General features: G+C 40.6%; 1 protein-coding gene across 1 annotated transcript; it reads right to left on the bottom strand.

The window, feature by feature from the left end:
• Nucleotides 1-944: 944 nt before the first annotated feature.
• Nucleotides 945-26,388, bottom strand: LOC139643679 (adhesion G protein-coupled receptor D2; the record flags this gene model as incomplete). Its single annotated transcript, XM_071518900.1, has 15 exons — nucleotides 26,364-26,388; nucleotides 26,053-26,280; nucleotides 25,065-25,706; nucleotides 20,541-20,735; nucleotides 19,526-19,596; nucleotides 18,264-18,572; nucleotides 15,855-15,966; nucleotides 14,929-15,075; nucleotides 13,981-14,089; nucleotides 12,594-12,705; nucleotides 9,845-9,900; nucleotides 8,809-8,935; nucleotides 7,408-7,511; nucleotides 4,500-4,602; nucleotides 945-1,098 (listed from the first exon to the last, which is right to left on the bottom strand). Coding segments are annotated over exons 1-15 (2,494 nt in total), but the record flags the coding sequence as incomplete, so codon positions are not given.

Genomic DNA, 26,388 nt, shown 5'->3' with positions numbered 1-26,388 from the left:
TTCACTTCTTGTAAATTAAATAGGCTAATGGTGAATTTTAACAATTCATCAGTTTGCCGGGGACCCTCTGGAACCCCCTCAAGGACCCCTGGTGGTCCCCGGACCCCACGTTGAGAACCGCTGTACTACATGTACATTGAGAGGAGACTGTATCTTTCCATTCAGAAAAAGCTCTTTGTCAGTGAGAGCCGCACAGATCCTGCCGCCGCACACACACAACAGGAAAACCCACAGCATGGTTAAACAGTCTAAATATTTTGTTTTATTTATTCTTTATTCTTCTAGTTTTTCTTATGTATTTGCAGTGGTGGAAAGTAACTAAGTACATTTACTCAAGTACTGCACTTAAGTACAATTTTGAGGTACTTGTACTTTACTTGAGTATTTCCATTTTATGCTACTTTGTACTTATACTCCACTACACTTTAGAGGGAAATATTGTACTTTTTACTTCATTACATTTATTTCACAGCTATAGTTACTAGATCAATATTTTATATTTAAAACATTTGATCATCTTTATAAAATATAAAATAGCATTGTTATAGATTAGACTACCCAAAAGTAAAGCTAAATTGTTAAGATTAGCTTCACGTTGTCAACTTTAAAATGCTGCTTACATGTACATGTATGTCAATAAATCAGTATTAATATTCCAATAATTTATGAAAAATATAACTCTCTAAATGGGGACAGTTTGCATAATGAGTACGTTTACTTTGATACTCTAAGTACATTTTGCTGCCAATACTTATGTACTTTTACTTAAGTAAGATTTTGAATGCAGGACTTTTACTTGTAATGGAGTATCTTTACATTGTTGTATTGCTACTTTTACTTCTTAAGATCTCAGTACTTCTTCCACCACTGATCTACTGTACGAATATTGTATTGTATCTATTGTACAAATAGAGTGATTTGGCCTCTGTCTTTGGCCACAGTACCCCAGCCGATGAGATAGTAGTACTTCATGTGTCGGTCCTCGCTCAGGTTGACGGTCACCACTTTGCTCCAGAGCAGCAGACCCTCCACCAGCATCCAGCTGAACGCCGCCATGAAGAAGAGGTGCAGCAGCGCCGCCACCAGTGTGCACGCCACCTGGGAACACCGACGCAGACAGGCAGGGAGGAAGGCAAACACATTTACATTTGGAACAGTAGAACAAGCTTCAATTCCTAGATCAACGACATAACAAGCAACCGATAGTGAGTGTTGCAGGAGTAAGAGTCACAGTACAGTTTTATCATGCTTTTATCTTGTTTCTTATGTGTCGTTGTCCTTTTATTGCACTTTGATGACAATGGTTTTTTTTTTATCTTTCTTCTTATGTGTTCCCATCTCATGTTTTTTTTTTTGCCTGAATGATGTGAGGCTCATGATCAAGAATTTCAATTAATTTTTTCTGTAAATGTAAAAATAAATAAACTTGAAATTGGACAACAGAGCTGAATCATCAGGTTTAGGAAGTACATTTCCCATTCATTTTTCCCATATTGACTATTAACCATAATGTTTTAACAGTGTCATGTCGACTTTCCTTGAGCTATCAGATTGGGAAACCTCAGACATGAGGTCTTTGTTTTTTTAGGGATGAGGAGAAGAAAATCCTTAGAAATCAGTTATCACTATTACAGGATTATAATATATTATAATATCATTTAGTATCACTGAATCGGTGACATCACTTGCAGTGCTCTATGGGATGAATAGTTCAATCATCCTTAAAAAACTTAATGTACACAGTCTTTTTCATTTTTCGTATATATTTTCTTATGAATTTATTGCCATGAGCTTGTGATTCATCTGCTGGTTAGTTCAGTTCGAAGCTTAAAACTCTGGATTTTCTGTCTATGGAGGAAACGAATGGGAAATTTTCTTCTAGAACCTGGGCCGGTGAAAAAGGAGGCGAGCATGTTTCAGCTCTGCAGATGTCACAAAATATTCCTGAATGATCACCAGAATGATCATGTGTGAGATAGAACTGCTAGGAATAGAAAAATAAAGCTCAGGAGAAAGGTAGAAATGATTTTTTTTTTTTTACATTACAGAGCAACTAATATGATATGGCAAAGGGGATGTGACGTATTTGAGTTTTTAACAGGCGACAGAAGATAGGGAATGACTGCTGTGCTGACACACACACACACACACACACACACTAGATGTCAGAGGTCAAATAAGTATAGGTCATTGATGGACTGCTGAGTGGCTGGTCATGATTGTGGTGATGAATGAGGTGGCAGCGGTCACTAATATCCCACTGACACCATAAACAATCCCACACTCACAACTTGCGTTTTGCTAAATTATGGATTATTTTGTGAAAACTTTTAAGGATCTGAGAGGTTTGGATGGGTATAAACTAAGGAATTAATTGGAAATGTAATGCTTATTCTAGTCTGACATCACCATTGGCTATCTATTTCTAGAAAACAAAAAAAAAGTCAAGAGAATGAAGAGGAATATGTTAAATGGCTGGGTGGGAGAGGTGGTCCACTGTAAAAACTGCAAAAAAACATTCTCAAAAAACAAAAACAAACTCATTCAGGCTTCAAATCGTATTTCTCTTAAACCAAGAGAAAAATTCTGCCAATGTTTATAAGTCAGAATAAGGCAGATCACTACACTACTATCAAGAAAATGACTGAAACAGGTTGATTTGCATTGGAAACAAGTGAAATTATCTAACCCCACTGGCAGATTTTTTCACTTATTTTAAGAAAATTCCAATTATAGGACTCAATAATAGACTAAATGACTTGTTAAGATGGAGATTTTTTGCAGTGTCTAATGGTTAAATAGATCATCCTGTACCTAAAAAGTCTCAGGTTCAATCCGTGCAACAATCAAATGTGTCCATCAACAGCAACTCTACCTGTCAAAACGTCTTGAACCCACTGCCTGCTCATTGATTGTAGTTAGTCAGTTAAATGCCTAAAATGTAAATGACCAGAGCGTTGTGTTCAAAAAAACTGTCAATTGAAAAATCACCTCCCTGATGGTCCGCCAGTCTCTATCTATATATATATGAAACCATTTGATGCATTTCCACCCAGCGGCCATCTGCCAGCGGGGGGTGGCCCTCCCTGACGTGACCCGGGGTCAAAGGAGCAGGGGGTCAAACCAACTACAGGCCATCGACTGACCGCTGAGAGACCGAGCCATGTGTTCTGGCTGATGGATACGACATTAGCGGTCACTTATGTCACATTCAAACATGTCACTGCATTTGTTTTACTGGTGGCTTCGAATTTCGAATCCCATTAAGGCGGCTATTAGCAACACAGTGACGTGGGTTGTCATTTGAAAGCATGGGAAGGGGGAACACAAACAATATAAATAATAGCTTTTTGGCTATTTGAGGGGTCGACATCTAATAAAAGCTTGCACAAATCAATACTAGTGGGTTTTAAACCACATTTGGAATCAGTAAAACAGTGGAAACAGTAAACTAATAGAGTATTTCTCAAAATGACTGTGAAGTTTCATCAAATTAAGCAATCTAATATGGTGTCAGGGTATAAATGTAATGTAAATGGTCTGATAAATTCTGAAAGTGGATGTAGAAGAGGGGTTGGTTTTCTGGGATACCAGAATTTGCTACTGAGCCTTCTGGAGGTGTTATGGTGGACCAAGGAAACATCTGTAATCCCTACATAGCAGTAGTAGGAGTTGTAGTTGACAATATTTCTCAGAGGCAGAAATAATCTCATTGGTTGAGTTCAACCTTAATGGCCAAAGCCGAAGAACCAGCTAGCTGACTGGCAAACCTGGGTGGCAAAGAAGGAAAAATATAAATAAAAAAAATAAATGGCAATGATTTATTTTTTTTCATTCCTTCTTGACCAAGGCATTCATGATCTTCAGCAGCTAGCTAACTAGCTTACCTAGAGAGCTATAGGTTAGTATGGCTAGCTTGAACTTGGAGACTCAGCTAGGCTAACTAGCTAACCTAGATCAGTGATTCTCAACCGTTTTCATATCAAGGACCCCTAATTTAGTCCATATTTGGGCCCCGGACCCCCATTTGATAACATTTTGTCTCTCAGACCGAAATCTGAGAATATATTTATTGTTTGATATGATTTTGTCCAGAATTCCATGACTATCTGTATTGTAGGTAGAGAGATAACAGAGAAACTATGATCAAAACAGTCATTCTTCTACATTCTCTAATTGTGCTAACTTCTTGTAAATGAAATAATGCTGAAGTTTTACAGTTTTTCAATTTGCTGGGGACCCCCTGGAACTCCTTCAAGGACCCCTGGTGGTCCCCGGGCCCCCCGTTGAGAACCACTGACCTAGATAACTTAGTATGGATTGTATTTTTTCAGCTAGAGTGCTAGGCTTCATAATATTAGATTCCTCCTCTCTTACCTCTTTCTTTTTCACTGGACTGGATGTTACTGTGAAAATGTTTGGATAAGTAAAAGTCCAATATACCCCAATATAGCAGAGCATCAAATCATATGTATTGGTAGATGTTTGTCTGCCTGTACCTTGTTGTGTATGGCTGAGCCGCTGCAGAGCAGAACCACCTGGGCGCAGGTCAGAGCGATGAACAGGTTCTTATGGATGGACGTCCGGTCAGATTTGGGGATGCTGTGTAGAGAAAAGACAGGATGTGTTCAAGTCCTTTGATAGGTTTGTTCTAAGATGAGATATCCACCCTTTTTGATAAAAGTGACACATACTCTCACAAAAAGAATGACTACAGAAAAGTGACGCAAATGATGGAACATTTTAAAGGACAGTAGGTCATCTGAGTCTTCGGTTGACAAGATAATAACACATTTAATGATCAGGACTTTTATATTTTGGAGATATTGAAAGATGGATTTCAGGAAATTATTTTTTAGAACATATTGAAACTTAGAATGTAACCATTAATTTGAATATATAAAAACCTTTTAAACCTTTTTAACCTTTTAATAATATCCAAGTGCCCTTCACAGTAAATGCCTCAGCCATTAATGGCACTTCTATGCTAAAACATATGAATCTTTTTTTTTTGGGAGCACACACACACACACACACACACACACACAGCCACACACACACTTAAACCTTCTTCTCACACATTCCCACACATGCTCTTCCCTGCATTACAGCTATTCTAATATTCTACATTTTCTTTGTGATTTTATGGATCTTCTTCTTCTAACATTTCCACCATTTCGTCTCTGTTGCTGCATCATTTCAATGTTATGTTAGCCAATCCGGTTCTGTCTTTGCTTGTCATTTTGAATTTTGTTTTGAATTTGAGTTTGTTTCTTTCTTCTTTTGTTCATTTTGAGGTGAGATGTTTTTATCTCTCCTGCACAAATTAGTAATTTGAATCTTTTCTTTGTGTTTCTTTTATCAGCATATTTTATCACGGGTTGCTTTATCACTTTTCTTCCATGTTTTATCGCTTTATAAATAAACTAAACTAAACTAGCAGGATTCAATAGTAAGCTGGTACGGTATATACGGCTCAAGAGGCAGGGAGTCCTTAACATTAAACCCTCTGGAAACAGTAACACATACAGTATGAACCGTAAGAGAGAATCGGCTGGTTGAATGTTTCCACTTTGAGGTTTTTAGGAAGGAGAGCTGGAGCAGAGGGCCTGCATGGGAAATGGTTTGGAGAGGAAAATGACCTGAAGAGCCTCTCATCACCTCCTGATGGCTTCAGCCTATTTAGACTCATTTCATATCTGCATCACTGCTTGCGGCCGCCATAACTTCACGGTGTGACGGTGTGTGAGCATCTATGTTATGTGTGTACCTCTGCCTATTTGTGTGTAAATGTGTTTGCGTGCAATCAAGAACACACACACACACACACACACGCACATTATGCTCCTGCGTGTGAAATGCATGTATGCGCTTCTGTGATTCAGGTCAGTCGTAAATCGCCGGGCGGCTCCTCTCCGGCTGATTGGGATCCCTCGGTGACCCTAATGTTAATTAACGGCTGCAGGATGCCGCCATAAACCTTCAGAGTGGACTCACACGCAGACAACACTAATTACTGGATTAGCACCGGTCAATACTCAGACTGTCTTAGGAACAGAGCAGCGGCGACCGGGGCGCCGATAAGTGCCGTTATCTCTCTCTCTCTCTTTATATATATACTGTGAGGGAGAGAGCGTCACATCGCACTCCATGAGGAAATCTGGCAGTTTAATGTTGTCTGGCTTATCAGGAAAAATACACACCTTACAGAACATGACTTTCCAAATTGTTCGGGTGCGCAGGTAGTTTCACCAAGCAGCTCTTATTTCAGTAAAATGTAAACTTTTACAGGTGGTTTGCCTGTTATTCCTTTGTATTTTTCCACCAATATACAAAGTATGCTGGTGGTAGCAAGCAGTGTGAATGAATTTTCAATGGCAATACTTTATGCATGATTATTAATACAGAAACTAAAACTGTGACATATAATAATAAGTGATTGATTGTGCAGCCCTGCTTCAAATAATAATTTCTTGAAGAACACAGAACCAAAGTAACCACAGTTTAAATCTGACCTCTGACTTCAAAACATAGTTTACATTTTCCCTAATCTATTCTATCTAGCATTTTCCAAATTGTTCGGGTGCACAGGTAGTTTCACCAAGCAGCTCGTATTTCAGTAAAATGTAAACTTTTACAGGTGGTTTGCCTGTTATTCCTTTGTATTTTTCCACCAATATACAATGTATGCTGGTGGTAGCAAGCATTTTCAAAGTTGGTATTTTGTGGATGTAAGTGCTACTTGGTGGATCATTATCAATATTATTTTTATTTATCAGTAGTAGTAGCAGTAGTAGTAGTAGTAGTAGTAGTAGTAGTAGTAGTAGTAGTAGTAGTAGTAGTAGTAGTAGTCGTCTGGGTTTCAGTGGGGAGTTTTAGTGTCCCATGATGGTCTAAATGCTGTTTCAGAGGCTTTTTGACAAGAATAAAATTCTGGTAAAACACATTGGTTGAACTTTAGTAATTATTCCTTAAAAACATACTTTTTGCATGTACATGTTTTTTACCTGACTGCAGTAATCTACCGGTAATTACTTAAATTTACAGTAACTTACTAATTTAGCTTATCGTGTAGACATGGAAGTCTCAAGTGTCTCAAAATCACATAATATCTGTAATATACAATATGTGTGGGTTTATTTTTACAGTTAACAGATACAACCACAGCTGTTGTGTAGCAGCAACAGACCTTGTGTTGTACTGAATTATTTAAGTATTGCTAGCGAGTTCTCAGTACAGATACAGTATGGTGTGTTTGCAAAGAGAAGTCGGTGTGGTGATGTGAAAAGGGGCTTAAACTGTCGTGTGTGTGTTGGCTCGTGTGTGTTGGCTCTAAGGGCTGAGAGCGGGCGGCCATGTTGGCTCCATGTTGCCACCAGTTTCACACGACTGTGATCAGCTACTCACTCCAGCACGGTGAACAGCATCAAGGTCACCACCAGCGCACACAGAGAGGCGCCCGAGCCGATGAACGTCAGCTTGGTCAAAATCTGCTCTTCCTCTGGACTCCACTGGGTGAGGGAGAGAGAGAGAGAGAGAGAGAGAGAGAGAGAGATAGAGAGAGGGGGACAGAGAGAGAGAGAGAGAGAGAACACAGAAACAATGATAGTCAGTAGACAGTGGAGGCACAGCAACACATACGCACACACACACACACACACACACAATAATACATGGGAGGGGATGGAATTATTTTTCTGTTACTTAATTTTTTTTTTTGTTATTTAATAATTTAATTGATGATTAATCTCTTGTTACATGCAATATTGTTTGTTTGTGAACTGTCATGCCAATTAAAGCACCTTGAATTCAATTGAATTGAGAGAGAGAGGGACAGAGAGAGAGGGGGGGGCACAGAGAGAGAGAGAGAGAGGGGGGGGGCAGAGAGAGAGAGAGAGAGAGAGAGAGAAAGAGAAAGAGAGAGAGAGGGAGAGAGAGACAGACAGAAAGACATAGAGTGTGTGTGTGTGTGTGTGAGAGAGAGAGACAGACAGACAGACAGAGAGATAGACAGAGATAGAGTGAGAGAGAGAGAGTGAGAGATAGACAGAGAAAGAGAGAGAGAGAGAGAGACAGCTCGGAACAGCTCTGCTAATGCATTTTTCAGTAGGATAGACACACTCAGAGTGACACCTGCTGGTTCATATGGTGTACTGCATCGCCTATCCACAGCACTAACTTCTTTCTGTGTGTTTTAAAGGTCCAAAGATCATGACTTGGGTTTAGATTTCACATCAACAAAAAATACTGTAAATTCTATTTAATCATGTACTATTCATTTCTGTGCAAAATACTTTTGACCAGGAAGGACATAAACTTTGAAGTCGTGTTTCTAAGTTTCACCACTCATGCTGTTGCTGCTCGTTGGTTTTGCAGGACGGGACTGTATTTTGTAAAATATGTAATATTTATAATATGTAAAATTATAATACTGATTATTTGAATGAATTAATCACAAGTATTAGCTTCAATGATTTGAGCAACAAAATTATTTAATTGCACTTAACTTGCATCTTACATCAACATCTTGACCATGCTCTACTAAAGCTTTAACGTAGTCAATGTCGATATGGCAATACTTGATGCATGATTATTAATAGAGAAACTAAAACTGTGACATATAATAATAAGTGATTGATTGTGCAGCCCTGCTTCAAATAATAATTTCTTGAAGAACACAGAACCAAAGTAACCACAGTTTAAATCTGAGCTCTGACTTCAAAACACAGTTTACCTTTTCCCTAATCTAGTCTCTAATTCAATTCAGCATCAGTCTGTGAATGAACAGATGAATGTTTCCTGTCTCACCTTGGACTCCAGGTAATTCATCAGCACCGCAAAGTTGGTGGTGTGGTTACACAGACAGGAAGTGACATCAGAGCCTGCAAAGGTCACCCTGCAGCCCTCGTTGGACCAGCTGTTGGCATGACCACGCCTATACAGCCACACACACACATACACACACACACACACACACACACACACACACACGATCAACATACAATAACTAAGTAGAGTCATTTGGTTTTAAACATGAAGAATTGAATATATATGAAGGTGAACATGAAAGTTTCATTCCCAAACACTGTTTATCCATTTTGTAAAATAAATAAATAACATGAAGTTCATTCAATTTCACTTTTCAATTTCATATTTTGAAATGCATATGCTGAAATATTAAATCTTTTAAAAAGTAGGCCCACTATCAATTATTTTAAATGTGTCAGCCATTCCTATCAATCATTTCATAGGAGTAGTCCAAGGTTTTCCAAGTGGTGCATATCTCATTTTGGAATGAAACTCTTCATTTATACCAGTGGTTCTCAACGAGGGGTCCGGGGACCACCAGGGGTCCTTGAGGGGGTTCCAGGGGGTCCCCAGCAAATTGATGAATTGCTAAAGTTCACCATTATTTCATTTACAGGAGGTTAACACAATTAGAGAATGTAGAAGAATGACTGTTTTGATCATAGCTTCACTGTTATCTCTCTACCTACAATACAGACAGTCACAAGGAATTCTCAAAATCATATAACAATAAAAGATATTGTCAGATTTGGGTCAGAGAGACAAAATCTCATCAAATGGAGGTCTGTGGCCCTAAAGTGGACTAAATTAGGGGTCCTTGATATGAAAAAGGTTGAGAATCACTGATTTATACTATATACACCACTATATTTGATTGTTTTGTTCAAAATTGAGATATCCAGCATTTGAAAGAGTGACACCAGTTCTCAAAAATAAATGATAGGACAAAATAACTGGATAAATGGGTTTTGGAGATGACCTCTTCATACATATTTTTCTAAAATGTATCATTCCTGTTGCTGCTGGTCAAACTTACATCAGGCTGAAATTCCAGAAGGCACAAACAGGCGTGACTCGCTGTGAATACTCCACCTAGAAACAGAAACACATGTTTTCACTCCCCGTGTCTCTCTCTGTCTGTCTGTTTCTCTCTCTCTATATTACCTTGGACTCCAACCAGCCAAAAGCAACATGGATGAGAGCCAGCCGTTACTCGCCTGGAGACAAAACCCCCTCTGCCAAATCTCTAAATGTGAAATACAGTACATGCCGGGTTAATGACGTGCTGCGTCGGAGGAGTTTATGTAAAAACGGTGTGTTTTCTTTACCATTACTCATTCGCTATTCTCAAAGCCTGATTGCTGTTTCCAAAATGGCTGCCATTGGCGTGAATTTAAGTTTTGAAGCCAGAACTAAATGTTTTGAGGCTCTGGAGACTTCTGGACAAAACTTTGGACCAAAACTAAACTGCAAAAAAGCTTAACAAGGGATTTGTATTGAGTCACAAAGTCTTATTTTTGTTACAGCTGCACTCGGCAAGATGTGTATGTAAAGTAAAAATAAACCTGAATTATCACGCTTAATTACAAATTGAGACGCCATAGATTGTGTGACAAATCAAAAATACACTCCTCTTATCTGTCTGAAACAAAAAGTGGAGCTGCAGAAGCGAAGAGAGTTTCATCCCACCTGACTGAGATGCCGTAGATTCGCCCTATTGGCCCAAATATAATTCTGGTGTCTGGTGCGGAGGAAGTGACAAGTGAAATTAAAGAGCGAAACACAAAATCTTCTCCTGAACAGCAGCAAGGGAGCGATCCGTCCAGAGAAAGTTGGACTAAACATAAGCGTGTTATGCTCGGGTGGCGGATGGATGGATGGGCGGATGACTTTGCTTTCAATGCCAGCGACCGGAGTTCAATTTTCAGCTTCTACTGTGAGTCACATTTTAATTTTTAGCAGACGTTTTTCCTATTTAACCGACCAAAGCCTTTCCCCAACCTTCACCAAGTTGTTTTAGTTGCCTAAACTTAACCGTTAGCCGAAAATGCCGTGTCTAATTCATGTTCAAGTCCAGTTTGTGGTGGAGGAGCGTAATTTTCACATAATTTGTATCCACAGCGTGTAAATCTGTGTTTCAGAGTTCATGCTCATTTCGATACGATACGATACGATACGATACGATAGGACTTTATTGTCAGATTTCTCTGAAATTTGTCATGCTTCATAGCAGCTCCGTTCAGAATAAACACAATGACATGATATTGCACATAAAACACATAACCACACCACATTCAATTACATATAAACATCCGAATAGCACATAAATAGCAGATAAATAGCACAGGGACCCTCAGTTACCCCCATATTGCGCTACGCCGCTGTATTGCACTCTCCACCCAAAATCCTAATTTTACACCTCACCATTATAATTATAATTACTGCACAGGAGTCAGGACTTTTTATGAGATCACGTTAGATTTCTGGGTAACGAAGTTGCCCTGTGCAGCTTTAAAATGAAAAATCTGCAAATTGGGTTTCTTGATCAATTAACAATATCGTCAAATAAGGCAGATCACTCCACTACTGTCCAGATCGTTTGGTTTTTTCTAACTAATAATTTAACCAGGAATGATTGACTGATCATCCATGATTTATTTCAGCACTGCACCGCTTCATGTTCATGCAGTTCCACACTTTCACACCTGGAAGCTGCCCAGAATAAACACATTTTTCTACTGCTGGACCCTGAGCTGCTCTACTGGAACAGTTAGGAATGAAGTGCCTTGCTCAACGACACACTGGCAGCTGCTGCTGAGGGAGGGAAGACTGTTTCTCAATGTCTCTTGATTCAAGGAAATTCTTGGAACAAGTTAACTTGCAGTGAACTCATCTCTCCCCAATGGCATTTTTTTTTTTTTTTTTTTCAGAAAAATATTATTTAAAAACTCAACACTGGATTAAATGGGTTATGAAGATGGACATTTTGTGCAGTGTAGGAAATCCTTCCTAACTCCCAAATCACACAACACACTGCTTGAGTTGGACCCCACCCATACATTATGTAGCAGGCCAGACATGGAGAGAGAGAGCGGATTGTACCATGTGTGGGAGGAGAGGGAGCAAAATTCCTACTATTCTAACAGTAGGAATTTTGCTGAAATTTTTTTGATGTCCATCCTGTTTCTTCAAATTTTATACATTATACATATTTTTTTTTTTTCCGCTATCTGTCTTTGTTGTATGAAAACTCATTTCATTATAAGATAAATTACTCTTTGTGAAATATCTGAAGAGTTTTGTTCCAAAATTAGATTTCCACCTCTTGAAAAAAAATGTGACTCCTCCTCTTACAAAATGATTGATAGCACAAAATTGAAACCAATTACCATATTTTTTAAAAGATAGGAGGTATCTTAAGTCTTTGCTTATCAACATAACACTTTAACAGACTGCATCCTATACAGTTTATTTTGAGAAATTGAATGTTAAACATTGGGCAATCATTTTCTTCCATAATGGATGTACAGCATTTTAGAATAAAACTCTTCATTTATACATTCATCTCAATAAAATGCCTTTAAGCTACATGAAAACTTATCCTGATTTTGTTATAATCTTACAATCAACTAGATTTTAAAGTTTTTCAATACTTTTTGAAGCCCTTAAATGGATTTCAATACCAATACCAGTACCAATATTTTTTTTTCTATAACCAGTTTTAGTTGGACTCTACCCATACATGTGTATAATGCAGCAGCTTGGAGAGTGAGAGTGGACTGTACCACGTGTGAGGAGGAGAGGGTGAACTGGACGGCCACAGGGACGCTCCGGGCCTTGGCGGCGTCTCGCACGCTGGCTGATATGACAGCAGAGGACAAGTGACCTGGGACAACACTGGAGAGACAGACGAGGGTTACCGCCACTTACACCCGCCATGTAAGTTACAGGTTAGACTGAAGAACTTCATTCCAGTTTGTTTTCTTTGGTCCAAACCGTAGTGGAAAAGTCTATTTTGTGTATTTGGTTTGTTTAGGTTCACACTCATCAAATACTAGTGAATCATAAGTCACATGACTCACAAGTAGCTTGTTTATTGGACAGAGTTTTGGTCACCTGTCATCCTGCAAGGTGGCGGGCGGGAGTCAAAACAAATCTGATTCCAGTCCCTGTAACTTTCCTGTAATTTTAAGACCCTGACTTACAAAATACAGTGTTTCCCACACATAGACTTTAGTTGGGCAGGCCGCCCAGGTATATTAACGGCCGCCAAAGTATATTTGGCGACCCATTTCAGCATTTTTTATTTTTATTTTTTTATCCGTCCAAGAGAACGACGCCATCCGCCATCGATTAACTAGTGGACAATCTCCCCTCGCTCTAAGTTACCCCTCCAGGGTTTCCCACACATAGAAAACTTTGTAGCAGGCCGCCACAATATCAGCACTGACCGCCACAAATTTGATTTTTTTCACTATTTAATCATAGAACTGTGTGTAGCGTATTTATTCGCTCAGCCCCTAATTGCGCCACGCGATCTCTCTCTCTTGCTCTCTCTCTTTCTCTCTCTCTCGCTTGCTCTCTCTGTTGCTCCCCCTCTCTCTCTCTCTGTTGCTCGGTCTCTGTCTCTCTCTCTCTCTCTCTCTCGCTCACTTGCTCTCTCACCGGACCCGTCTGTTCGCCTCACACTGCACACGCGTGAGGGATACCCCCCCACCCCCCGACCACCCCCCCGTTGCCAACCCACCTACCACCACAAATACATTTGAATTCTGTGGGAAACACTGAAATAGTCATGTTTTGAGGATGGATTCTGTGTTTTTGCAAAAAATTTTCCCAAACTGGATATGTAGCATTTTGAAATGAACCCCTTCAAATAACCTATAAAGACAAAATTTGAACATTGACTTCCAGACTTTGTGTCCATTAGAGTTTGACTCAGGCTTGGAAATTTGAACCAAGCCCGATCTAGTAATCTAGTAACAACTAATTTATCAACTGCGGGGCTATTAAGTGAGAAATTCAGTTCAACCCGACCTCAGCCTGATGGGTTTGTTCGGTTTAGTTATGAATATCAACCTCTAGTGTCATTTATTTCAGCTACTAGAAAACTACTAGAAACTACTTTTGAAGAAGAGTAGAAAAGGAGACAACAGGTAGACTGGCACCAACCTTTTCCCTTCCTCCTGGTGTTTTTTGGGCGGAGGCTCCTGTGCCGGTCCGGACTGGATCTCATTCAGGCGGCTGTAGTAGGTGTGAATGAACATCACCTCCTCAAATCCTGATTGGACGGGAAGGAGGAGAGGAGCAACTTTGTTTTCAGCTTTAACTTTAAGTTACATCTCAATTTCATTCCATTTCATACGTCCATATATTTTTAAAAAGTGTACATATCATACATATTTTTATCTTATTGTATTGAATTATTTTATTATACTCTGTCTCTTTATATTTTCTATTACTTCTTATTGATGGTCACTAGTGTACTGCATTTGTTTACTTTGTTTACTTGTTTCATTGTTGTGGCTAGCTGCAATTTCAAGAATTTCATAGCTAGCATTACCTGCTTCTCGCTCTTTTCTTATGCCAACCTTGAAAGTTTGAATGGGCACATATGCTTTTTTTCTTCACATTCATACATTCACACACTTTCACACCTGTTGGCTGCTCATCTGCACTGTAATATTTTTTTTATTTATATCTTTTTTTTATTTTCTTTTAAATGTGATTTTAATGCACTTTTCACTTTTCTAATCCTCTTGCACTGTCTTTTCTTTTCTTTTATCTTTCTATTTTCACTTGATTTGAACTGCACTAGTTTACTTTTTAAGTCTTTTATCTTGTGGCTCTCCTGTCTGTACTTTTGCACTTTTTAATTGTAAATTTTTTTACCTTTTACTGTATTTTTTATTACTCTGTAAAGCACTTTGAATTGCCTGTGGCTGTGTGTGTGTATTTCCTACCCAGTGTGTGTAGGATCTCAGCATCATGCATGTGTACAAAGACATGCATAGAAGCCTGCATGCATTCATCTGTGTGTCAGTTCCCAACTAAATGTGTAGCCTCCACGCATTTTCATCTGTGTGTGTGTGTGTGTGTGTGTGTTTGTGTGTGTCCTACCCAGCTTGTGTATCCTCCGGACCTCGGTGTCGGGGATCAGCAGCTCTTCCTGGCTGCTGCTGCTGGCGGTGTGCGAGCCGAGCGCCGACGGCTTGAAGACCCGACTGCCGCTCCGCTCCGACAGCTGCTGCCACTCCATGTTCACATCTGACCACAGAGACAGCAGAGGACATAATGATACGATAATCATCTTTATTTAAGGCAAGGCAAGGCGATTTTATTTATATAGCACCATTCAGACACAAGGCAATTCAAAGTGCTTTACAAGGGCTTAGAAATACATTGAAAATAGGACATTAAGATGACATTAAGATTGCATTTAAAGGACATTAAAAGCAAGAAGACAAAAAGACATTAAAATTGCATTTATAAGACAATAAAAACAAAAACAAGCAAATAAATAGTTAAAGATTAAAAAGAAGTTACGTATTTAATTTATTGGAAAGCCGCAGTAAACAATAATGTTTTAAGCCCTGATTTAAAGAAGATTTAAGAAGGACTACACAGTTACAAAGCCTATAGCTGCTTGAGGATGAGGTTAAAAGGTCTGTTGCTTGGTGCCAGACTCATCCATACTATACAAGTGATCAGTAAAATCTTAAAATCACTTCTGAATCTGTCAGGTAACCTGTGTAAAGATGCTAAAAACAAAGACAAGGAAACGGAGGAATGTTATATATCAAAGAAACTTAGAATTACACAAATAATCAGTGCAGATTAGGGCTGCACAATTAAACAAAGTACTCTTGTGCTGTGAAATCATGTTTTATTCACAAACATATTATACAGTATGTGTTGAGTGAGTTTCATGGCCCCCGGACGACTAAACCCTGGAATCGGTAATACATCTTCTGTATTTTCAACTACAGTGATTGGAAAGGGACCATTTCTATTTTCTTTAATGTGTAAGAAGGCGTTTTCATTACCTATGTTCTTGGTGGAGAGAGTGAAGCCTCTTCCCTCAGCAGACAGAACGTCTGCCAGAGCCTCGGTGAGTTCGTCGATGCTCTTCACTACAGTGAACGGTCCCACGCTGACCTGAGCCAGAAACACAGAACCAGCAGCATAAAGACAGACTGAGACTCCTTCTTAAATCCAACTTTTAGTCAGAATTTCAGTAAAACTTTACAATAAGGGTACACTAAGTTAGGGGTTAGTTAATGCTTAATAAGCATTAACTAACCCTTAATTAACGGTTAACTAACGTGTAATTTACTAATGGTGTTCATGTTAACTAAGGTATTAAATTATACATTATTTAATAGTTTATAAAGATGACTATTAAATAATGTATAAATTAATACCTTAGTTAACTGTTAATTAAGGGTTAGTTAATGCTTATTAAGCATTAATTAGCCCTTACTTAATGTACCCTTATGGTAAATTGTTACCAGAATTTCTGTACAAATCTTAATTTACCTGTTATATATTTTTATGCAAACAACAGTCTTACATCAGACCGGTCTAACTGGAGAATTCTAGGCTAATCTAAGACTTAAAACAGTCTTAAACTAACAACTGGCCCAAAGTCATGTTGTGGGCTTTGAGAATGGAAATGTTGAACATCCAGTGTTCAGTGAGAAATGTCAAAAATGCTGTGCAAGTAAGGTAAACTGAAGTTTAACCACAGACACAAGGATCACTAACAGAAGTCAATAACTTTTCTAATACTGGATTGTCACAGATTTTTATTTTCAGCCCTGTGGGAGCCAGGTCCGATCTTTTCATCACAGGATAAACATGGAAGAACCAGCAGATCAACCTCACATTTTGTCACATATCAACCTTTGCCTTTTCCCTCTCATCGCTCCTGTCTCTCTTAACGGTGTGCTGTGCAATAAAGCAGAGATGACTTAAAAAGAATGTAAAAAAAAAAAAAAAGGAACTTGCATTTTCTATTCCTGTGAAAATTAAACGGAATGCAAGTCTACAGGTCTTATATTTCATTTCAGCCTATATTTATATAGGGGGGCGTAACTGTGTTAAACAATTTGAAAACTGAGTATAACTATTTAAATATGTCATTCAATTTAGAAGTAAAGTGCACCAGTATATAAAAGGTTGAAAAAAAATATCATGAACACACACTTTCTCACGCAAAGCTAAGAAATGGATTGTAAATAACCAATCATAACTACATTAGTCTACTACTTGTCTACTACTAATTTATTATTCAAAATAGCATAATGTGATCTCACATATTGTGCAGTGTGTGTATGAAATGTGGTGATGTGACTAGATGTGATTTTTTTGTACTTCACATGTACTTATGTAATTTATTGTATTGTTTGTGCTGTATTTTATGTCGACCTGCCCTGGGACTGCAGATGGAAATTAGCAAATAGCTATAATCTGGTGCAAAGCATCTTTTCTCTCTTCTGAGATCAATGTTCTCTTTAGCACATGGTCCCTGACAAATAAACTTAATAAACTAAACTGAACTAATGAAGAGTAAACTACAACTGTGGTAAGCAGGGGAAAAGTTTAGTGTTGATAAGGAGGCAGAGAGAGGCAAGGTGCAGCCTGATGAGACAGCAAGCAGCACCAGATCTCTATTCACTTTTCTATACTATAACTTTTGTTAGTAGGTGGTGAAAGCATGGGGAGAATAAGATCAAACATCAGTCTATATAAAGAACAAGCTACAAGCACACCAAGAATGAAGCTTCTAGCACTAAAGCCAAATGTGAGTGAAAAGGGAAAAATACATTAAAAAGTGATTTTAGCTGAACTCTCATTATTTCATCGTATCATTTTTCCTGTGTGTGGGTGTGACAGATAGAACAGAAGTTTCACAACCTCTCAATAATTTAACTTCTTCTTTAATGACTGAAACTGCCTCTTTTGAGGATGTGATTGCCAGAGTGAATGATCTCAAAGGGAAATCTAATGTGGCCTGGAATCACTTCTTCATATATTGTATATTAAGGATGTAACATCTTAGAGTGTGGGTCAGGCTACATATTCTATTATGTTGTATTAACGGAATACACCAAGTTTTTGTGAGTTTGAGGTAGGGATTTATAGGTGTTGTCTTGACTGGATGCTTTGCTCTGCCACTCTTTATTTTATTTTCTATTCTGTTTTATATTATTTATTTACTTTTTGTATTATTATTATTTTCATTTTATGTCTGTTTTTGTTTGTGCTTATGTTTCCATAGTTATCTTTGTCTGTTTCATTATTTCTATGTGAAAAATGTAATAAAAACTTAAATGACAAAAAAAGAAAAAAATAATTTAACTTCTCCCAGATATAAAGTGACAGTAAACGAGAAACAACAAGCACACACACACACACACACACACACACACACACACGCATCACCCCCTCACCCCGTCCTCCGTCAGGCCCATCCACTGTGCGGCCGTGTGCGGCTCCAGCATCAAACTGGCCAGCTTCAGGTAGTTGGTGGCGATCGACACCATGACCTCCGCCGCGCCGGCGCCGGCAGCACCGCCGCCACCGCCGCCACCGCCGCCGCCGCTGCTCAGCTCCGTCATCTGGGACAGGAAGAGGACGTCGCTGGAGGTGAGGAGGTCCGGACCGCCGGCCTCCACCATCTGCAGGACGGCCCGGGTCAGGAGCTGCAGGGAGGACAGGTCTCTGACCCAGGAGGAGTTGACGCTCAACTTCTCCATCAGCTGGGGGAGAGGAGAAGATCGGTAGAATAGATTCAGATTTTTAGCTTTATTTACCCAGGAAAAGTTCAAGTTTCAAGTTCAAGTTTGTTTATTTCTACAGCGTTTTATCACATGCACATCTCAAAGGACTTTACAGAGAATGAGCCTAACTAGACCTAACTGATCAACAATCAACCATAGAGCAGAATGATACAGGACAAACATCAGGAAAAGCACAAGACACACAGAAGCAGATTTTACAGCCGACCTATCCTACATAGCCCAACCTACCGGCTCCACCAGCCTTACACCTCCAAGAAAACCTTGTTAGGAAAAAAAATGGAAGAAATCTTGGGCGGGCCAAGTCAGAGAGAGATCCCCCACCGGGAAAACAGTGACAGGGACTCCTGAATGAACATGTATAGTGATATGATATCTATATTCTACTGTCTATTGCTGCACTGGAAGTGAGGTCCATTTGTCCTTGTACCATGTATCAGTATGCGCTGTGTTACTCTCAGCTGTCAAGTTTTCTCTGAACCACAATCACCTAGACCAGTGGTTCTCAACGTGGGGTCCGGGGACCACCAGGGGCCCTTAAGGAGGTTCCAGGGGGTCCCCAGCAAATTGATGAATTGTTAAACTTCACCATTATATCATTTACAAGAAGTTAACACAGTTACAGAATGTAAAAGAATGACTGTTTTGATCATAGTTTCACTGTTATCTCTTTGCCTACAATACAGATAGAATTCTGGACAAAATAATATCTAACAATAAAAATATTCTCAGATTTGGGTCCGAGAGACAAATGGGGGTCCATGGCCCTAATGTGTACTAACTTAGGGGTCCTTGATATGAAAAAGGTTGAGAATCACTGACCTAGACAATTCTGTACACTTATTGTACTCTTATACTGAATAAAGTGACTCTGATTCTGACGAGGGCTGAACAGTCTGGACCGTCCCACTCACAGTTTTGACCAGAGGATTCTTGCTCAGTCTGCTGAAGAAGGTTGTCTTGGGGAAGCCGAGGACCTCCACCCCTTCTGCAGTCACAGATGGAGAGAAATGAGATATCATGGCTGCCAGGTGAAAAAAGTTGAAGTCATATTTTCCCTTGAATTAAAGGGTGCATGCTGAATAGGATTGCATATTAAATAGGAAAAACTAGGATTCTGTTTTTTCTCAGAGGAAAAAGTGCTGCAGACAGCTTCCTCAACAAGGTTGTGCAGCTTAGAAATCAAGTTGCAAGTGTAAGAAAATCTTTAATTTTATTTAAAGGGAGCAAACACTAAGCATTAGCACATCATTACCCAACATCCCACAATTTCCAGTACAATTTTTACAAAATGAAAAACAAATAATGTAGGAAGAAAATCCCAATATGATTTTTTTGTCTTTACTGTACAACCTTCTTACTGAGTATGTTCCATGAAGGGCCCATTTATTCCATCCAAAAACATTTTCATCTTTTCAAAAACAGCTGTCCACCTGAAAATAAGTCTTGTTTTTCTATAAAGCTGACTGTGTGGAGATGAGAGACTTTCCTCTGACAGCAGCGATATGGGTGGATGAGAAACATCTGAGAACTGGTATGACTGTGATTTATCAACTTATTCCCTCTGCCAGCACTTCATTAAATAAATAATATTAATCATTCATTTTAAATCATCTATGTTAGTGCTGGGCCAAACCACAAGCCTCCATATCTCATGGATTTTGTTACCACATGAATACTATTCATACTGCCAAATAGCATTGAGCGTGATAATTTGTTGAGAGAAGCACTCTCCAAAAATTAACGATTTTGTTTTTATATTAATAAAATGCGGATGAATATAAGCAGTCACTGGTGTAATGCTTTATTGGAATACTGGGATATTCTGTGTGCTTTTGATATATTTTATTTTGATTTATCATATAAAATTCAATCAGTCAGCTCATCTGTGCAGAATACTGCGCAGAAATAGTTCATAATTACTCGTACCTTTCTCAAACTGGCAGACGGCCTCTCTGGAGGAGTCGCACTTGTCCAGGCCCAAACTGCCGCTGACGGGGTCAAAGGTCGCACAGTCCTCGGCCTCAGGGGCGTGGATCACCTCCAGGGAGAAGTTGTGATACGGCAGAGGGCTTGAGTCCAGCAGGGAGTGCAGGGAGGGGTTCACTAACAGACTGCTGTTACCTGGCAGAGGACAGGGTGAAGGGTTAGTGTTAGTGGTGAAAGCTTGAAAATGAAAGAGGACTGAAGTTCAACACATTCGGACTGTACACATTTCATATCCAGTGATAGTATTTTGGTTAACGCTGCATTCCAGAGATGCTGGGAAGTCGGAAATTCTGATTTTCTACTACAAAAAATGCAGTGGAACGCCCTCTCAAGCTGGAATTCCAAGTAGGAAACTCGGGCAAGATTTCTCAACTCCGAGATTTTCCGAGATGCAAGGTTTCCAAATAGCAGCGAGAGGTAACTGGTTGAATTATTTTGCTTCAATGCCCAGAAATGTGAAACGTGATGTCAGTAAACTGCACACAGCACGCTCATGTTTACCAGCCTGTCTGTGATGCTTCATACCAAAGGAAACCAAAGAGAAGAGAGAGGAAAAGATCTATAACGTTGGTGCAAAACTAAACGTTACTTTACTGTTTTACGACAAACTGCGACTTTCTTGACTTGCAAAATTATCTTTTAAATTGACAAAACATCATATGTGTAATTCATGGCACAATTCAAACGGGATCAAACAATTATTTGTCTCTCGCCGTTGACTACCGTACATATTTTTTCCGAAATAAGGTCCCATGGTGGTCCACCGGAAGGGGAGGGGCTTAGGCTCTCTATAAGATGGAAGGAGGAGTCTGATAGGTCTTGTGGTTATGCCAGAAGCACATTACACGACTGTCTGTTGCAGGACATCTCACATTTATCGAGCTGCCGAGCTACCAAATCCCGTCATGCATTAAAAAATAGTGAGTTTGCACATTACAAGAGTCAACGACAAGGGTCTGCATAGTCTCATGTAGGCCAGACTTCAAAAGGGAGTTGACGAGACACTGAAGAGACGTTGAAGTCTCGTAGGTCTCACCTCACGGGACCAGAGCCCGCAAGAGAGGAAGCCAAATTGGTCATTAGAGCAGACGTTTGTGTGTTAGCGCCAACAACAAGGACAATGGATGAACAGCAACCACAATTTTTGTTTATATTCATATGTGTAGATGGAAAAATGAAGAGAGAAGAAGAAGAAGAAGAAGACTAGGTTTGGGCGCATAGATGGTTGACGCGGCCAACAAGGACTATCTATTTTATAAAGAAAGTGTGTATGTGTTTCAAACATCATACTAAAGCAAGGAATCTCTGTCTGTATGTGTGTGTCCTTCGCATATCTCGAGAACTATTCGTCCGATCTACTTCACACTTGGCAGGTGTATTGCTGGGGACCCAAGGACGTGCAGGACGTGTCGGATTGGACACGTGACACGTTCAATATTAATAAACTTTGAATAAACAAGCGAACAGCGCTCTGTGCAGCAGCGGGGCTCAAAGCAAGCGTCTGGAAGCGCAGTGTCGAGTGTGAAGTTGTTTGGATGAGCGGTTCTCGAGAAAGCTGCAAGCAGCAACACTGGAGGCCGAGCAATCGGCCCGTTCCGAACAGGCATGTTTGGAACGGGCACTGCACTAGTGTTTGAAAATGATTGGGATGTCCCAGACTGCATCGGGAGATCAGGAAGTGCCGTGCTGATCTTCTCACACTGACGACTTGCCGCTTTCACTCCGATCTTGAGAATCTGTCTAGGACCGTCTGGAACTGTCCGGGACGCCTAAATCGGCTGTTATATCATATGGTGTGCGCGAGCAGCACCCAGTGTGTGTCCATCTACAGCCACATGCTGCCTCTCTCACTGTAAGTTACCCAGGAAAATACCGCCAGATAAATCCCTAAACTGTAAATGTAAAAAATGGAGGGAGGCGCACCATCTGCTCTGCATGTACAGTGTGTTACAGCATCAGCAGGAGGGGAGGGGAGGGGAGGGGAGGGGAGGGGAGGGGAGGGGAGGGGAGGGAGGGGGGGCTTGGACTCTCATTGCTCACTGGGGACCGCGATGTCAGAACGGGAGAACGGGAGAACGGGAGAAGTTTGTTTTGAAGGGTGGGATTTAGAGTGACGCCAGCCTCAAAACATTTACAACAACCATTTAGCAGCCCCGACGTTTGCCAGTTACAACTTGGCCACCGGCTCCCCTATTCATGTGGTGGGGGGGGGGGGGAGAGAGAGAGAGAGAGAGAAACAGAGAGAGAGAGAGAGAGAGAGAGAGAGAGAGAGAGAGAGAGAGAGAAAAGGAGAGCTTTTTCTTTTCTCGTCAATGTTATGAAACTTCCAGTAGTGCCTGCCTGGTGAAGAGGAAAAGACTGTGTGTGTTGCTGGAAAGTTTGAGTCAGCATGCTGCAAACTTGGAAATAGTTATTGATTTATTTCATTCATCAAGTTCTGCAGTTTGATTTCTTCAGTTTGTACCAAGTGTACTATTCACTGCACTTTTCTCTCTCTTCTCTTTTTCTTATTGATTATAGTGCAGGTACATGAATGAATAAATTTTTCAAAACGAAAGAAAGATAATAAAATAATACAAATACATTAATATTATAAATAATATAATTCATGTACCTGCTACCTGCCAACCCCTCACACGTATATATACAAATGTCAATATTGTACTAATAACTAATACTGTCTTCTAGGTCCAAAACATTTCCAGTCTGGCCCCATTCATCCTACAGTAGACAAATCCACAGTTGAAATGTCTATTAATGAGTTCTGCCATTGGTGCAATGGCAAAGAATGAGAATGTGAATGAATGGGTTTCCATTTAGTAGCAAGCTTTTTTTTTTCTTTGCTGCAGTGGAGCCTGCTAGCCAAAGTTCTCTCTGAGTAAATTAAGGCTCAAAGTAGAATAATTTAATATCATTATCTGTGGAGAGCGCAGTAATGGAGATCCTGTCAAATTAGAAATCAATTTAGTAATCTGCTCCCAAAACGTCTTGACTGAATGGCAGACCTGCATCATACGTATGAAAAAAAAAAAAAAAAAAAAGGAAAGTCCCTATCTGATTTGTTTTACATGAAGTGCAATTTTTGGGGTTAGATGAAGCCCCGATACACGATTATGTGACGCATGTGAAAGAATGCGTCAGAGAAATGAGGGAAAGTAAGAGAAAGAGAAAGAGAAAGAGAAAGAGACAGAGAGAGAGAGAGAGAGAAAGAAGGAAAACCTCCACACAGCTTTGTAAATCACAGTGTGATTGAGCTTGACGTTTAAAGAGGAGTTGGAGGAAGGATAGAGGGAAGAGGGCAAAGCAAATATGGGTCCAGCACTACTTACAACTAATTCATAGCATTTGTTTTACCATGCTTGGAGTGCCAGACGGGCGGGGTTTACCATCACACATCAGGGCCAGCTCCGATCATGACATGCAAATTGTCAACTGCATAAAAGTTTACATGTCTTTCAAATGTGATCGTCTTTAGATTCACTACAAAAAGTATTTGAAAGTACTACTACTATACTACTAATATACTAGTATTGGACCTGGTGGATATATTGGAGTCTCCTCTGTCTCCTCAACATAAACCAGGACAATTCCTGTACATTTATGGTACTTTGGTGATTAAAGTTGCTTTGATTCTGGCACGAAGACTCAGTGGTTAGTACTGTCTGAAGGTTGTGGGTTCGAATCTCTGCCCCAGTCCTTTCTGTGTGGAGTTTACATGTTCTCACTATGTTGCATGGGTTTCATGTGAATTCTGGTGAATTGAAGACTCTAAATTGCCCATAGATATGATATGAAGTATATGTATAATATGTAGTATGTGCACTCACCGGCCACTTTATCAAGTACACCTATCTAGTACTAGCTGGTCATCTGTTCCTGTTGCCCATTTATTATAAGGGCAAACAACTTGTGTGTTGTGAGATGCACTTCTTCTGCACACCACTGTTGTAAAGAACTGTGATTGGAGTATTTGTGGCCTTTCTGTTAGCTTAAACCAGTCCGCCTATTCTCCTCTGACCTCTGACCTCTCTCATTAACAAGCTGTTTTCAGCCACAGAACTGCCGCTCACTGGATGTTTTTTTTTTTCACACCGGTCTCTGTAAACTCTAGAGACTGTAGTGTGAAAATCCCAGGAGGGAAGCTGTTTCTGAGATGCTGAACCAACAGTCAGACCACGCTCAAAGTCACTCAGATCACACATCTTGCTCTTTCTGATATTCGGTCGAACAAAAAACTAAACCTCTTCACCGTGTCTGCATGCTTTATATATTGAGTTGCAGCCACATGATTCGCTGTTTGGAGGAGCAGTGAGTGTAGAGAGGTGAGTGTATATGATGGTACATAAAGCCCTTTGAGACATGCTTGTGATCAAGGGGAATATAAATAAACATGAGTAGTAGACTAGACTTGATAAACCACCAGCGTCTCCCTCTGTCCCCATGCTGCTTGCCTGACTGATGTACCTTGACATGGGCTGTCTGTCCACAGACTCTTGAGGGACGACTCTATCTCCACCGCCGCACCTCTCCAGTCGAACACCAGCCCGGCGGAAACGGGCGAGCACTCCTTCTCCATGGCGTGGATCTCACTGTCATTCAGCGCCCGCTCCCAAATGTGCAGCTCCGTGACGCTGCCCGAAAACGACTCGTCCTTCTTGAACGAGCCCCCGAAGGTGTCCTGCTCCTGCCCGATGATGAAGAGGCCGTCGGGGCCGATGCTGTCGGCGCCGTGCAGGCCGTCGCCCCCGCCGACCGGGAGGCCGTCGGTATGCAGCGCCCAGCGGCCGCCGTTTTGGCTCCAGGAGACGCAGACGGAGTGCCAGGAGCCGTCGTGGGCGAAGGCCTCGTGGTAAGGCCCGTGGGTGCCGTGGACGAGCAGAGCCAGCTGCACAAGCCCCTTCTGGATCAGGCTCGCTCGGAGCTGGAACTCATTAATGTATGACTGGATGGAATAAGAGAAGATGGTGGAAACTCCGAAGCAGCTCGGATCGAAGCGGAGACGGGTGCAAACGGTCACCGAGCCCATGGAGGGGAACTTGTGCAGGAGGCGAGCGTTCTTCCTGTCCGAGCGCCCGGCGAACTCCAGGATCAGAGTGTCGAAGTGACCTATTTTGGGTTTTTTTTCACCCCACACAGAGAAAAGAAACAGGCGTTACTATGAAGCCAAATAACCTGGCAATGCTCTCAAAAGAGATGGAACCTCATTATGAAATTCCACTTTGTGGTCCTCTTTAAGCTGTAAACACTTGGGAAACATTTACTCACTGGGCCTAAGAGGATTGTTTGGCAGTGTCGTCAGCCCCATTTTAAATTCTATTACCCATATTTTCATAAGTCGGTGAGTAGGCTGAAAGGCTTCTTGCACGAGAAACACAATGGGCCTACTGTTTGAGAAGAAAAGGTGCTGATATATCAATAAATAAAAGTGTCAGAAATGGCACACTGAACTCACTCTTCACATGTGTCACGAATTTCCTGGCGATCCACACGGGCTGAGAGATGTTCAAGGACTTCAAGAAGCTGGTGAGCTCTCGGTTCTCTGAAGGGTCGGAGACGGTGGCCAAGTCCCCCGAGCGCTGGTGACACAGCCGGCCGGCGCTGTGCCACGGCAGCCGGTCCGGCACGTACTCATAGTACGACTCATCGTACGTAAACAGGGTTCTGCTTTCCAGCGTAAAGGCTGCCCAAAGACAACAAAAAGAGGAGGAATGAAATAGTGGAAAGGCCAGACTAAAGCAGCTCTCCGCACGGCATTAGTATTACCAGGGGAAGTCTGGTGATTGGTCAT

Source organism: Centroberyx affinis, unplaced genomic scaffold (genome assembly GCF_046629955.1).
Source record: "Centroberyx affinis isolate AG114_WGS23_722 - 3 ecotype Tasmania unplaced genomic scaffold, CSIRO-AGI_Caff_v1 ptg000641l_1, whole genome shotgun sequence".
Classification (NCBI taxonomy): domain Eukaryota; kingdom Metazoa; phylum Chordata; class Actinopteri; order Beryciformes; family Berycidae; genus Centroberyx; species Centroberyx affinis.
Note: the sequence above shows the minus strand (reverse complement) of the source record. Positions and strands in the feature narration are given on the sequence as shown.